Raw genomic sequence first — 14,999 nt, 5'->3', positions numbered from 1 at the left:
AACAGGCAACAGCCTCACTTACTAGCTAGCAGCTTGTTAGGGACAGCCCCAGGACTGGTCCCACAGTTCCCCTCAGTTTGCCTGGAGACATCCGAGGCAGCTGTAAAGCCCTGCCTTGCTTCCAACCTGGAGATGAAACTGAGCAAGCCCCAGCACAGGAAAACGATTCAGCTCACACCAGGAATCTGGCACTGGCTTATCATGCAGGTATCTAGTTGTTGATACACAGATTAGGCAAATTAATGCTAATTAGAGTAAGTTCACAAATAGTGCAAGCACCTTTCCAATTGCAAGGTGTAGACACCCTGAGAATTACAGCAAAGAAACACTGCAAATCTCAAATGAGATACAATGTGTAGCATTCAAATATAGGACACTTTTTTTGGTCCACAAAGTACTCTGCTGAAACACACAGAGATTTGCCACATTGACAATTTAGACTTAAGAAAAATGTGGCATCATTTTACTTTCTGAGAGGATCCTCATCATGTCAGATCTCTTTCAGTAGAATGTGGTTTTGGACTGGTAACTCAGACAGTGGCTGTATCAGAATCTTCACCTGTCACTGAGGGAGACTTCAACATAAACTATGGAGCAATTCAGCAATTTTTAGGATAAGAAGGCAGGATCAAATGTTACTCAGCACAAAATATAATGAACTAATCACTCAAGGTAATACAAAAAGTGTAGCTGGATGAGTAGACATTATTATATTTTAGGCAACAAGAAATACAACATACAAAATAAAATATTCCTTTTCCCTTAGCAGTTGACAGGAGCAGCCAAAAACACCATAACATTTGAAGAACCGTTCCTGTCTTACCACCAGACTTTAAAATTATGCTGCCAGCATATTTGGAGCAAACTGCTTTACACTGAGGCATTTAATTACTTCAAGTCCCAGAATTCCACTTCTCATTCTTAAATACTGGGTAGGAATCTATTTCAAATGGATGCTGCTTTGAAAAGGTGGATGCACGTGGTTTTACTGGAAAACAGTAGACAGCAGATTCAGTATCCAAACTCCCCAGGACAAAAGTCTATTTTCTAGAACAAGTAGTTTAAACTTCATATCACCCTTGCAGAAAGCCAAATTTTAGAAGCTTATATTATTTCAAAGTTCAGTTTGCTGCTTTAAAGTGAAGGAAACACTTCAGTGGTCTGAAATATTTCATCTAGAACTGACAAGGTGACTTAGAGTGACAATGAATTGTCAGACCTACCTGCATCTTTTTCTGGGGGAAAAATTACTGCTTCTAATGACTTGGCACATAAGTGGCACTCGGGGGAACAGGGATGCACAGCAGTTCACCCTCATCCAAAATCAAGCCAGCTTAAACCATTTCGAATATCTGGGAAAAATGCATCTAAACTGTTCAGGCCCCCGGTATTTTCAGAGAAACTAAACCAGCCCAAAATTTCAGCCACAGGGCTAATCTTCCTTTGGGATCTGCTGCCACCTCGTGGGCTCGCCATGAATTTTAAGTCCCAAAATAGAAAATTAGCAGAAGCTGGTCTTGGATCGTGGAAGGAAAGCCCAGCTATTTAACTGACATATAACCTCACTTACATACCAGCATCATTTCTGTCCCGGTGTGAAAAGATTTTTGTGCAATCAGGTTACAGTTGTGACTTTTAACTTTTATGAATTCACAATTATAGCAATAAAAGACTTCAAATTAAAATACAACTAAATATACTGGTTTTGGTTTTTTGGGTTTTTTTGTCCTTGGTAGACAAAGAAGTAATACACCTTAATCTCTTTAGAGAGAGAAAACTTTTTCAGCTTATTGGAGTGTTCTGCTGTATTGCATTGGCTTGTTTTTTGGACCATTTAAAACTTGATATTTGAATTAAAGGGTTTCTACAGATTCTCCAGGCTATGTAAGACCATGAAGTCATTAACAGCATGGTAGCTTGTCTTTGGAGAAGGAGGAAAAGCAGTTTGTGGGATACTGAATCAAAATTAGTATTTTAAAATTAAAAACTTTCCTGTTTTACTATTGCCAGAAAATCTGATAGTGGGATGCTAAGGTGCTCATCCAAAAAGCCTGAAGTTGTCAGAAGCTGATCCGTTCATCTTGGAATGACCAAGGCAAAACAGTCACACAAGCAGTAAGAAATGAGCAGCAACTTAACGAGGTAGCCACTGACAGAACAAGAGGACACAGTTTCAACCTGTGCCAGGGGAGATACAGGCTGGATATTAGGAAAAAGTCTTTCATGGAAAGAGGGATTAAAGTACTGGAATGCTTTGCCTGGGGCGGTGGTGGAGTCACCATCCGTGGATGTGTTTAAAAAAGACTGGATGTGGCACTTGGTGCCATGGTTTAGTTGAGATGTTAGGGCATGAGTTGATGATCATGAAGGATGCAGAAAACATTGCTATAAAGTTGCCTTACCGTCATAGAAATCACAGAATGGTTGTGTTGGGAAGGAGCTCGAAGACTGTCTGTTTCCAAACCCCCTGCCACAGGCAGAGACACTTTTCACTGGATCAGGTTGTTCAGAGCCCCATCCAACCTGTCCTTGAACACTGCCAGGAATGGGGCATCCACAGCTTCCCTGGGAAACCTGTGCCAGTAATGCATCACCCTCTGAGTAAAGAATTTCTTCCCAATATCTGATCTAAACACCTCCTCTCTCAGTTTAAAACTATTCTCCCTTGTCCTGTCTATTGGCCTAGATAAGAAGTCACTCTCCCTCCTCCTCATAAGCCCCCTTTGAGTACTGCAATGCTGCAAAAGTGACGTCTAGAATTACGTTAAAAATTCAAATACTACATATAAATAGAAATAAACTAATTCAACCGAGTCTGCGCCTCCTTCTCCTCTCCTTAGTCCTCTTTTCAGACTGAGCCCGAATCCTCCCTCAGGGCATGGTCCTGCCGCTCCATGGGGCGGGGGGAAGGAAGCAGCACAGCACGGGTGCGGAGGAGGAGGAGGAGGAGGAGGAGGAGGAGGACGAGGAGGAGGAGGAGGAGGAGGAGGAGGAGGAAGAAGAGGAGGAAGCGGAGGGCCCAGCTCGGCTCCCGCTGGAATGTCCGCGGCGGCCTGGCAGGGGCGGGGCCTGGCGGGGCGGCTCAGCCAATGGGGCGCAGCGCGGCGGGGCCGCTCAGCCAATGGGGCGGGGCCGGGCGGCGGCTCAGCCAATGGGGCGGAGCGTGGCGGGGCCGCTCAGCCAATGGGACGGAGCCCGGCGGGGCCGCTCAGCCAATGGGGCGGGGCCGGGCGGCGGCTCAGCCAATGGGGCGGAGCGTGGCGGAGCTCAGCCAATGGGCGCGGCGGACGGCGGCGTGGGGAGGGAGGGGGCGCTGCCGGCGGCAGACCCGCCCGTCGCTCCGTCCGTCCGTCTGTCCGTCCCGTGCGGCGGGCGGGGGTCGCGGCGCGGGTTCGAGACCCGGCCATGGCGGCGGCGGCCGCTCGGTGGCCCTGGGCCCTGCTGTGCCTGGCGGCGACGCCGCTGTTGTGCCCCGCGGCGGGCGGTGAGTAGCGGCCGCGGGGGAGGCTGTGGGGGGAGGCGGCTCCGCGGGTCCCTCTCCACAACATGGCGCAGGGGCGGCGTCGCCCGCGGGGATGCGGCGCCGCGGGACTCTGCTGTCCGGCCGCGGTCGGGCCGGGATGCGGGAGCCGGGGGACAGCGGGGACGGCGCCCCGCACCTGCCCCGCGCCCCGGCAGCGACAGCGCTGCCTGCCCGGCTCCCCGGGAGGGAGAGCGCCCGCGGGGATCCATCCCTGCGGCGGCTCCGGAGCCGGGAGAGGCGCTTCCACGGCCGCCGATCCCCGCGTCCCGCCCGGCAGCGCCACGGGCACGGAGCGCCGCGTCCATCCCAGCGGCTCCGGGCTCGGGATGCGTGCCTGCGGCTGTCACCCTGCTGCGGGTGAATTCCCGGGAATGGGTAAAACCTGCCCGGACTGCAGTGTCAGAACAGGCTGCGTGTTCAGGGCTCGTATTCCTTGTTTTCAGTGGAAGAGTGCTGTCGAACTACGTATCGACTATTTTAAACAGTGAGGGCAAGAAGTTTGATAAAGGGAAGGATAGTGGTAAAACAGCTCCCCGCTTTGGAGCTGTGTGTCTTGGCAATGCGTGCTCGCAGCCCGGAATGCCAGTCATGTCCAGGATTCCCGGATTCCATTCCTGAATGTGTTCAAACCAGGCTGGATGGGGCTCTAAGCAATCTGCTCTAGTGGAAGGTGTCCCTGCCCGTGAGCTACATCATCTTTAAGGTCTCTTCCAACCCGAACCATTCCAGGAATCTATGTGTCTATAACTTCCTGGCAGGACCAGAAGAGAGTGATGGAAAAAGAAGGCTGCACAAGACAGATATTGGAAAACAAAGGTGTATTAAAACACCTTTTAATACATAGGTGACGTTTTCATAGGAGTGGAATATACAAAACATATAATACTTTAAAGCAGAAGACTGCAGTCACTAAGGCATTTACAGGCATTTCATTGTTGTGCTGTAGTTTTGGTTTCTAGTGAGGCTTAGTTTTAGGAGGGAGACAGTAAAAAGCTAATGGAATTAAATATGACATATTCTGGCCCAGCTTTCCATTCATAAACCTACTAATACTGCAAGTAATTCATGCCCAAGTTTCTTCTTTTCCTTCAGTCAAAATCTGCCTAGTAAAGTGTTTTGAAAATTACTTTTATTTTTGTTGTACCAGTGTGATACATAGTTCAGATGCAGCTCAGCAGAAATCTGTAATCATTAAATTATCCTTTGTGTGGAAGTAAAAGCTTTGAAGGACACATCTGTCTGTTTTCTAAAACACTGGTCCAAACACGGGAAAGTGAGGATGAAAATGGTTATTAATGCACTGTTCAATTAATTTTATATTTCCCAAGCTTACCCACGAATGAACAAAATGTTTGAATGGTAGGGGGTCAAAGCACAGTAGAGTATAATGCTAAAAATGCTGCTTGAAGCTTTGATGTGTTCATATCTGTGTTTGCTCTATGACTTCCATCCAGTCAGGCAAATCCAGTCTTAATCATCCATCACTAGTGAAACAATTTACAGTTTTGTTCCAAGGTTTTAGAACACAGAGTTCAGTGAGCAGTTATGTGAAAAGAGGCCCCTGGTCTGATTTCCCTCACCACCTGTTCCTAACTGATTCTTGCACTTTTCAGATTCCCTGAGATGATTCAATTTACAAAGGCACATATTCTCTAGAGAGATTTTTGGTGGGTTTTTTGTTTACTTTTTCATATATATTCCTTTTTTTTAAAGTTTTCCTTGAGTTAAGTAGCAGAAATGTTACTGGAGGCAGAAAGGGAGTGAGAATCTCATTTTGGTGGCAGTGAGTGTTCAGGGGTAACTGTGAGACTTCTTGTAAGAATCTTCATAATTTTTAGAACAAAACTTTCTCTTGTTCATTTTTTGCCTTTTGGGAAGGAAAGTTTCCCACGGTCATCTGTGGGCCAGAAAATTGTCCTGATAAAACATCAAGTGTGTACTTGTGTTCAGAAGTGATGGCTAAGTGTTTCAAAGCTTTTAAATATCTTTTTCCCTCTCCCTGCTTTCCCATAGGCTTGTCTTGTTGTTACCATGCAAAAGACAATTTAATGTGCCGTGATGTCTGTGAACAGGTAAGTTTGTTTTGAATTTAACTCCATCAGAGTTGAAACTGTGCCTTTAGACAGTGATGTAGCAACATTAAGTTTGTAAGCTAAAGTCTCTGTCTGGAGGCTCTGTGTGAATACTGAGATGTAATGGTATTGAAATGAGAACTTAGAGGTTTTAAAACCACAGTCCTCTTTCCTTTTGTACTGGGAAATGGGTTCTGCTGAAGTTGAGGAGAAATAGAAATACCAACCTGAGGCCACAGTTTGGTCAAGAAGTGATAAGCACGTTGGGAAATGAGAGGGGTGAAGGTATTTCACAGAATTTATGAATCTTATGTGTTTCTAAGTTCTGGGGAGTTGAAACTGAAGAACAAGATGCTGGTATTATTCTTTCGTCCTTCCAGTTCTTGTTTGTTCACGAAGCATCTCACTATGATATATGGCTCTGGGAATGCAGCAAAAATCTGCTCACTTACTCTATTCTTAAGTTTGTTTGTTCTGAATTCAAGTGTGGAAAGTATTTTTTCATAACTTACATTCAGGTTTGTACCTGTGGGTAGTAATTTGTACAGCTTTGTGTCTGTGTGTATTACATTTATTTATCTATATAAGAATTTTACATTGATAAAACTTACATAGATGTAGACACAATTTTAATATTAAAGCTGTGTTCTTAGATCATACCTGCCCTCTTTTCTTGTTCTCATTGCTCACTTTGGGGCTGTTTGTGTAATAAAGCTGGTTATGATTAAGTTTATATTTATCTCTGATTGAACTAACAAAACTTTTACTTTAAATTGCACTTTTCCCTGCCTGGTATATCTTGAGAATACAACCAAATCTTCTTTCAGCTTTCATATTGCTAGGCCAAAAAAGGAAAAGTCTTGCAGTCTCTTTGCATAAGATATTCTCTCAATTCCTATGATAATTCTTACAACCCTTCCAGCATAAGTTTATCTCTTTGAATACAGATAAGCAAAACTATGCATGGCATTATTAAAAAAAGTGTGGCACTCTGTCTTAAATACTGTGTTTGAACCTGGATATAAGTGAAAGATATCCATTCCTATATTTTAAAAAATGTTGAATGTAGTAGCTGCATTGATATGGCATTTGGAATAATCTCTCCATTTCTTTCTTGTGTTTCATTGGTTTGAAGTTTCCAGCTTATCATGTGAATTCCTGTTGGCTCGTCATGAAAGGCCTCCAGCTTTTTACTGTCAAATTCCATCCCAATTCTGCAGCACTGGTTCTAATTATTACATAGTTTTCTGTGGGTTTTGTAAGATACTCTGATCTGGCCTCATCTGGATGATCTCAGATAATGAGCATATACAGATTCTTAGTGGTGAGAGGTCTAGAACAAGTCAGAAGCAGGACTGCTGCCCCTCAGAGTATTCTATGAGGAGCTAGCATGGCTACCCCACATCAGGCTGGTGGCATCATTTTCTGTGTGATCCTGTGATACAGTCCAGCAGGCTGACTGAAGGAGCTGTCTGCTGTTATTTTACTGGTTTTCATCTTCTGTAACATAACTGTTTTGTGCAGCTGACAGGAGGAAGTTTCCTGGCCTGTCTTTCTTTAATTGACTATTTTTTCCTGAATTTATTTCTGAGAAGTTTCACAGTGATAAGTTTCCTGGCAGCATTCATCTGTATACCATTCCAGAGGACTCTATCCATATCCTCCTCCAAGAATAAAGACAGTCCACCCCTGCTCCCAGGAAAACACCTTAATTTTCCAAGAATCAGATTCAGATAAAGAGAGAAGTCATGAACAAGCTTTGGTGCAGAAAAGGTGTGGTATAGAGAGTGTAGAAGCAGGGAGATGTTTTACAAAAGGAATTTAGACCTTATGCCAAGGCTGGTAAGTTTATATAGGGAAAGAGAAAGCTCAGCTGGAATTGAGACTCACAGAGGATGTCAAGGGCAGCAAGACATTTTATGGCAGTGGTTAGAGGCTGAAGAAGGAAAAATATGAAGCTGTTGCTGAAGGCAGCATGTGATTTAGTGTCAGTAAATCACTCCTGTCCAGCCTGGTTTGATAATTACGCTGGATTTCTGGATGAGGGGAAAGGCGTGGATATAATTTGTGTCGTCTGTAGCAGTTTTTAAACATTAATGCCCTCAATGTATTTGTATCCATTTTAGGATCTCATGGGTTTGAGGAATGAATAATTAGATGAGTAAAAAACTGGTTGTAAAATCAGGCTCAAAGATAGAGGTTAGTGGGTCCTACTTTGCCTCCAGATGAATAAGAAGTGGAATACCAAAGGTGTCTGCCCTGGTAGCTGTCCTGTTTAACATCTTTGTTAACCAGCTGGACAAAGTGACTCATTGAGTTTTCAGGCCATATGAAGCAGAAAGGAAGTGTTGATAATGTTAATGGCAGGTCTGTCATCCACAGGGATCTGGGCAGATGGAAAGAATAAGCAGGTGGACACCGTGGTCTGGTCTCATAGTTGACCCTTCTTTGAGCACGAGGTTGAAATAAATGATCTTCTGAGAACCCTTCCAACCTGAATTATTTTACTATTCTCTGACCTTAGAAGAGTCAAAATACTAATGCATTTCTTTTTCTGCTCTCGTTTCTGAAACAAGTGCTGGTGTTCTCTTGATTTTCCTTCAATAAGTTTCTCATGTTAGAATAGAACTGATAGTTTATTGTGTTAGAATTGAATAAACTTAGAATAGAACTGTAATATACTTTTCCCTCTGAAATTCATCTGTTTCAGTTATATCACTTCCAGTTTCATAGCACACATTAATACATCTGTTTCCATTCCTCTTGTTGAACAGTTTCTTGTTTTAATTTATAACTAAAACTTAATTAGACTGCTAAAGGAACAATATCTTCAACATCCTCAGTGTTCTATCCAGTCTAGCGAGCTCCTGGTGTTCAGCTTGCCTGTGGGTATTGAGCATTTCCCTCTTAGTTTTGATTGTCTCTTTAACTTGTCTCCCTTTTGTTCTACCTTGTTCCACAGAAATTACTTGTTTCAGGGTTTTTTTTAAGTTTAATTGCTTAAAGTCGTGTAACATGTAGCAGAAGGTTAATTAAGAAAACAGAGTTGTATAGTATTTTGATATGTGCAGCAGAAATCCTCTTGTTAACATTGCCCTTCCATATTCAGTATAAACTTTTTGATTGAGATGTTTGAGGAGGAAATTCTCATTCTCTTCTAAACAGAAAAAATTACTTCTCTGATAAAAAGTGAAACATATCTGTAAAATTATGCATTGAAGGAAATCTTAAATTTTGTTTCTGTTCATACGGTAAGGCAAAGTTATCAAAGAGTAGATATTAGAAAAACTAAGAACAGTTAAATCAATTGAAAAAAGTGTTTGATGTGCCATTACATTCTCTGTGTTCAAAGGTGTGTTTTGTTTCTAACAGATTTTGTCTTCTAAGAGTGACTCCCGTTTGAAGCACTTACTGCAGCGAGCACCTGAGTATTGTCCAGAATCAATGGTAAGGCTTGCTAGAAAAGCTCTCCAAATGAGATTTGAACCTCAAAGTAAGGTTTGGTTTTGTTTTGTTTTCTAAAGCCATCATAAATTATATTACTTGCAATAAGTTGGCATGTATAAGCTATAAAATGCAATGAAAATCTTATCTATGTTGTAAAAGTTTGTGCTGTGTGATTGTCACTTGAATGTTAATGATAGTGACTTGAATTGTATCATATGTTTCCACATCTGTATGGCACAAAGCCATGAGGTCTTGGGCTAAGACAAGAAGGCCCTGATAGCTGCACCAAATTGTCTGTGGCCTTATCTAAGAAACTGAGGTAATGCTTTTATTGGATAAGTAAGAGAAATGGTTTCCTTCAAGTTCTGTAGTGTCACTAAAGTTCTTCAGTTTCACCAAAAAAATAGAGTGTGATCTGCTTCCTCTTGTAAGCATGATCTAATCAGGGAATAGATAAGTATGGTCATTCAGATTGTAAATTTTAGAGTCTTACCTCTTGGCACCCTTTTGCAGTCAGAAAAGCCTGATTGCTTCTGGTGATTTCTGTTACTTCTGAACAGTATCAATACTGTTTGCAGCAAGCCTGGACATATGCTCAGCTGAAGTGGGCAATGAGTGGGAGTAGTAAATCTGGGAATAACATTTAATAAGCAACTTCACAAAATTATATTCGCTTATAGATCCTTTCCTTCTGTGTGTCAAAGTTCCTTCAGTTTTTTGTTTCTGGGAGTCAATAACTCTAAGGTCTCAGAAGGTTATAGACAGCTCCTGGTAAAACTTGGCATGAAAACCTATCATAGTGATGAATAGCTTTTGGTTTGGTACTGGTTTTCTTTATTTTTCATTCCTTGATAAGATGAGTAGAATCTTATCTGTATAGCTGAGAAGTGCTTCTGATAAGACAGGTCTGGAGATTATCTGAACAGGGGAAAATGACTTGTAATTTATAGAGATAGTAACTGGGAGTTATAAAAATCACTCCCAGTTACTATCTTTATAAATGATAAGTCAGCTGTCCAGTGTGGATCTTAAATTAATATCACTGAACTGTTAATATCTAGATACATAAAATAGTTAACCATTCAACTCAACACTATATTTGCTGTTCTCAGGTATCTCTTCTCTTGTTGGACAGGTGTTCTGATGCCAGTTCACAGATGAGCAGATAGGTTTGAATTTAATCAGATGGTCAATATGCTTGAGCACTGGTTACAGACATTGTGTTGTGTATATCCTTTCAAGTAATATAGAAAGGGTTTTGCCTGATATTAATTTGAAAAGTAACTGTTAACACAAGAGGGGTTTTTTTTTTGGTTTTTTTTTTTTTTAGAATCATAGGTGCATTTAGGTTGGAAAAGAGCCTAAAAATCATGAAATACAACCATTTACCTCCTCATAAAATAAAGAATGTCAATTGAGTCAAAGGAATGGAACTCGTGGAACTTGTAGAAGTAGTAGCTCTTTACCATCTTTTTTGGCTCTTGCCTAAGTGGAATACTTCTGTAGATACAGAGAACAGTGTTAGATCATTAAATGCAGATCCACTGCAACTTTGGAAAGTCATTGATTCCTGTGATGATAGATGTGTCATTGTGTGACAATATGGGTTCCTCTGTCAGTGTGATTGAAACCCTTTTTAAATTTTGTTTTCTGTGTGGTTATGTGTGTTTAGGGTATTTTTAAGCTGGTGGAAAGGAAGGCTAGGGCAATAAGCTTCTCCACAGGTCTTAGTCCTAGACAAATCTTCTTCTTTAAGTTGCAGTTTAGTTCTGTGAACACTGATGGAGAGAGTTGACTAGCTTGTGTATTCCAGGTAACTACATTAGGTTCTGCATCTGCAAGAATGCTGCTATTGATTCCTTAGTGTGTGCATAGCAGCCCTCTCATTGAAGGAAATAGTACTCAACTTCTATCAAAGCACTTCTTTAAAAGATGTTTAAACATAGGAATTCTTCCAGTCAGATATTTAAAACCCAGTGAAAAATTGCTGAAATTGCTGGTTTGAGTCTGCTAGACTCTCTTATTCTGTAGACTTGCTTTTGCTTAATTGCATTTTTACTTTTCAGAGAGAAGTATGGGGTTGTATAAATTCTTCTTTGCCAGGTAAGAAACACCAGTTGGCCATTGAATCATGCTGCTTTTTCACCCTCTGTGTATTTTGATGTTGTGTCTGCCACCTGCACCCAATAGATTTCATGATAATTTAACTTCCATTATGCATCTGATATAAACTGTGTGGTGTTTAGTTTTCTCTAGTATATAATGAGTAACTTGTGCATTTTATTAATAGTTTTCTTTTCCTAGTTAAAAAGCGTTTAATATATTTGTATAATTAAACATGTTCTTCTGTGACAAATCCAGGAAATATCAGCATTTCTTTCTTTTCAAGATTTTTTGGGTTTTTTGGCCTTGTTACACCTTAGCCTGGTCTACAAAATGGTTGATAATTACAACTTTACGTGCAGCATGATTTGAACAAAAACAGAGTAATACAGGGAGATAATAAGAATTAAGCAAACAATTTAAGTTCAGGGGCTCAGATGATGAACCAAACTTCTTGGTACAGGTGGATTTAGAAAGTGTGGCAGGTTGAAGCTGGCCAAACGCCAGTGCACCCACGAGAAATCGTTTATTCATTTTCTTCTGCTATAGTTAAGCAAACTCATGGGGTGAGATAATGATTAGGAAAAAACACTTTAAGGGCATAGCAGGCTCAAAATTTTAAAAGGTATAAAGAAAAAAAAAATATTAACAGAATATAAAGAGGATAATGAGAAGTAAAATAAACCTTTAGAACAGCTTTCCCCTCCCCACCGCTGTGTTTTTTTCTTCCCAGCCACAGCACAGGGAGACAAAACATGGGATTTTTAGTCAGTTTGTCACTTAAGATCTTTCTTCCGTTCTCTTAGGGAGAAGAATCTCTTTTGCTATGCCATGGGCTCTTTCCTATAGCAAACAGTTCTCTGTGAACTTTTCCAGCATGGTTTTAATTTTAACAGCTAACGGTCTGCCCGGAACCTGCTTGCAATGTGAAGTCCCTCCCACAGCTTGCAGTCTTCCCACAACTGCTTTTTTGTGGGCCATTTAGCTTATGGAGTGCAGTTTTTAAGGATGAGCTGTTCTAGAGTATAAAAGCAAGGGTCCTCTTCCTCTCTCTCTGTTCAAGCCTCTCACCCATTCACAGCTTTTCAGAATCTGCATGCTCCAGCACAAGTGCCTTTTTCTCATGGGCTGTGGGTGAGTGCTGCATCCCCAATGCACTTCATGAATTACAGGGAACAGGTTGTTGTATTGTATAGGACTATGTTGTATTACAGTCCTCACCATGGCTTGCTGAAGAATCTCAGCTCCCAGTCTTGGAGCAATTCCTTCTCCCCCTCCCTCCTTTGCATCGTCCTTGGTGTCACCATGTTGTTCTCCTCACGTGTCCTCACTTTTTCCTTTTCTCTGACTCAGGAGAGAATTGGTGTCGGTAGGTTCATTTGTTCCCAAGTTCTATTAATTGAAAAGTTTTTATAGAGCTCTGGCAGTGCTGAAAAGTTTATTTTGTCCAAGCTTTGCATTGGGGAATTGCTTGCCATGCTTCTCACTGCTCTCACACGGTCCAGGCTGCATAGGTGCCAGGATTATCCTTAGCAGGATCTGCTAAGGTCACAAGGGCAGAAAGAGAGCTTCCCATGGTTTCCTCTTCTTAAATATGCTATCATAGAGGCATGTTATCATATTTCCTCACTCTTTCCCTCTTCACCAAAAGTCAGTAAATGCAAAACCAGCTTAGAAAGTTAAAGCATAAATCACAAGATATGGCTGTAATGTTAAAAGGAGAGATCAAGAATAGATGAAATCAGGCTTAAAAAGTCCGTTGTACCATGTGTAATTTCTAAAAGTTTGAAATTAGAAAATTAAAATGCTTTGAAATTAAAATGCTACATTTGGAAAAGTGGGAGTGAGGAAAGAGGAGGCTATAACAGTTTCACAGCATCTGCTCGGACTCCCCTCCTCCTTCCTGTTCCTCCACCAGGCCTCTGAGGCAAACTGATGATTCCTGTACTTGCAAACAGACTTTCTGTCTTATTGGTTAGAAACCTGTGTGCAGTTACCCAGCTTCCATCCTACTGGAGTCACAGGGACACAGCTGGAAGGCTCCCACAGCAGGTGTGCAGGCAGAAGAATCCCATGCCCTGGAGAAAAGGAGGGTCCAAGAGAGCTGCTTGATTTTCAAGGATCACCTTATCCAAGCTCCACTTAATGCATGGTGGGGTTAGAAAAGCCAGAGCCTGTCAGGAGTTGATTCTGGTGAATTGTGTGATGGGCAGCCAGAAAGCTTCTTGAGCAACTAGAAAAAGAAGACTGGTGAAAATGAGAGCCTGGTGCTGAATGAGGCAGGAAACCTGGTGACAAATGGCACTAAGTAGTCTGTGGTCTTCTTTGCCTCAGTCTTTACTGGTGAAATGAACCTGCAGGAATGGCAGGTCCCTGAGATCAGTCGTCAAGTCCAGAGCAAGGAAGACTTGTGCATGCTGGAGGAAGATAGGGTTAGGTATTGAGAGGGGATGCTCAGGACTGTGAAGAAGGGGAGAAAGCAAGTTCCTCCTGCCTGTAGAAAGGGCAGGGAGGATCTAAGGAAGTCTAGGCTTCCACAGTTTCACCTCAAACCGTGGGAAGGTAACAGAGCAAATCTTCCTGTAAACAATTTCCAGATGCATCGAGGACAAGAAGGTGATAGTTTATAGTCAGCATGGATATATGAAGGAGAAAACTGTGCTTAACCAACCTGATAACCCTCTATGATGAGATTACTGCCTTTTTGGATGAGGGGAAAGCAGTGCATGTTGTCTATCTCAGCTTCAGTAAGGATTTTGTCCCTACTTTTTATGACTTGCTTATAGAGAATCTGATGAAGTGTGAGCTGGATAAGCGAGCAGTGGAGGTGAAGTAAAAACTGGCCCAATTGCTGTGCCAGAAGGTTTGGTCAGCATCACAGAGTGCAGCTGTAGGGTTGATGCTGGGTCTAGTCCTATTTAACATCTTTGTTAATGATGGGATAGAGTTGACCCTCAGTCTATCTGCCAATGATGCAGAAGTGAAAGGAGAGGTTGCTAGACCAGATGGTTGGGCTGCCATTCGCAGGGATGTTGGTTAACCACAGGAATAGGCATACAGGAACTTCATGAAATTCCAGAGAAGGAAATGCAAAGTCCTGCACCTGGAAAAGGCCCCACACTCCACAGCACACAGGAGGCTGGCCACCTGGAAAGCAGCTTGGTAGAAACGTACCTGGGAATCCTGGTGACCAGCAAGTGGAACATGATCCAGCATTGTGCCCTTGTAACAAAGACCAACAGCATCCAGACTGCATCAGTGAAAATGTTGCCAGCAGATTAAGGGAGCTGATCCTTCCCCTCTGCTCAGCAGTGGTGAGACCACAGCAGGGATACTGTGTCCAGTTCTGAGCATTTTGGACAAGAAGACTATGAACACTCACGAGCAAATTCAGCAAAGAGCCACTGTAAGTTGATTAAGGACCTGGAGCATATATGAGGGCAACTAGATGACTTGTTATGGCTCAGGAATAGATGAATTTGATGAATTATCATCATTATAGGCTCCAGTCAATTTGCACTGAAGGTGTACTTTCATCTAGAATGCACACAACTACATTAATGATAAAATTAATTTACCAGTTACTGTATTAAGATTGAAGTTCAGTGGTTCTTGAGAGTGTGACATCCATTTATTCACAAGCTTGTCTGCTGGCTGTATATAACCTGGAGAGAGGGCCACTTGCCAAGAGAACATTAACAACAGCTGAAAATTATCAGTCCTTAATTTGGCATGTTTTTGTAGCTTGCTTCGTTCTTTTATCACCATTTAGTTTAGTTCCAGTATGTCTGAAACCACAGGCCCTGTATTGCACAAAATATGGGTGCCTGATTACTCAGTGGTGACTGCTCAGT

The 14,999-nt window shown here is 42.2% G+C and overlaps 1 protein-coding gene across 1 annotated transcript in view; it reads left to right on the top strand.

The window, feature by feature from the left end:
- The first annotated feature begins 3,301 nt into the window (after nucleotides 1-3,301).
- RECK (reversion inducing cysteine rich protein with kazal motifs) overlaps nucleotides 3,302-14,999 on the top strand; it is a 43,592-nt gene continuing 31,894 nt past the window's right edge. The window contains exons 1-4 of the mRNA XM_056484488.1: nucleotides 3,302-3,484; nucleotides 5,537-5,595; nucleotides 8,968-9,042; nucleotides 11,109-11,145. Coding sequence (XP_056340463.1) covers nucleotides 3,406-3,484; nucleotides 5,537-5,595; nucleotides 8,968-9,042; nucleotides 11,109-11,145 — 250 coding nt within the window. The 5' untranslated portion in view covers nucleotides 3,302-3,405. The remainder of the gene's footprint in view (nucleotides 3,485-5,536; nucleotides 5,596-8,967; nucleotides 9,043-11,108; nucleotides 11,146-14,999) is intronic.

Source organism: Oenanthe melanoleuca, chromosome 2 (assembly GCF_029582105.1).
Source record: "Oenanthe melanoleuca isolate GR-GAL-2019-014 chromosome 2, OMel1.0, whole genome shotgun sequence".
Lineage (NCBI taxonomy): Eukaryota > Metazoa > Chordata > Aves > Passeriformes > Muscicapidae > Oenanthe > Oenanthe melanoleuca.
Note: the sequence above shows the minus strand (reverse complement) of the source record. Positions and strands in the feature narration are given on the sequence as shown.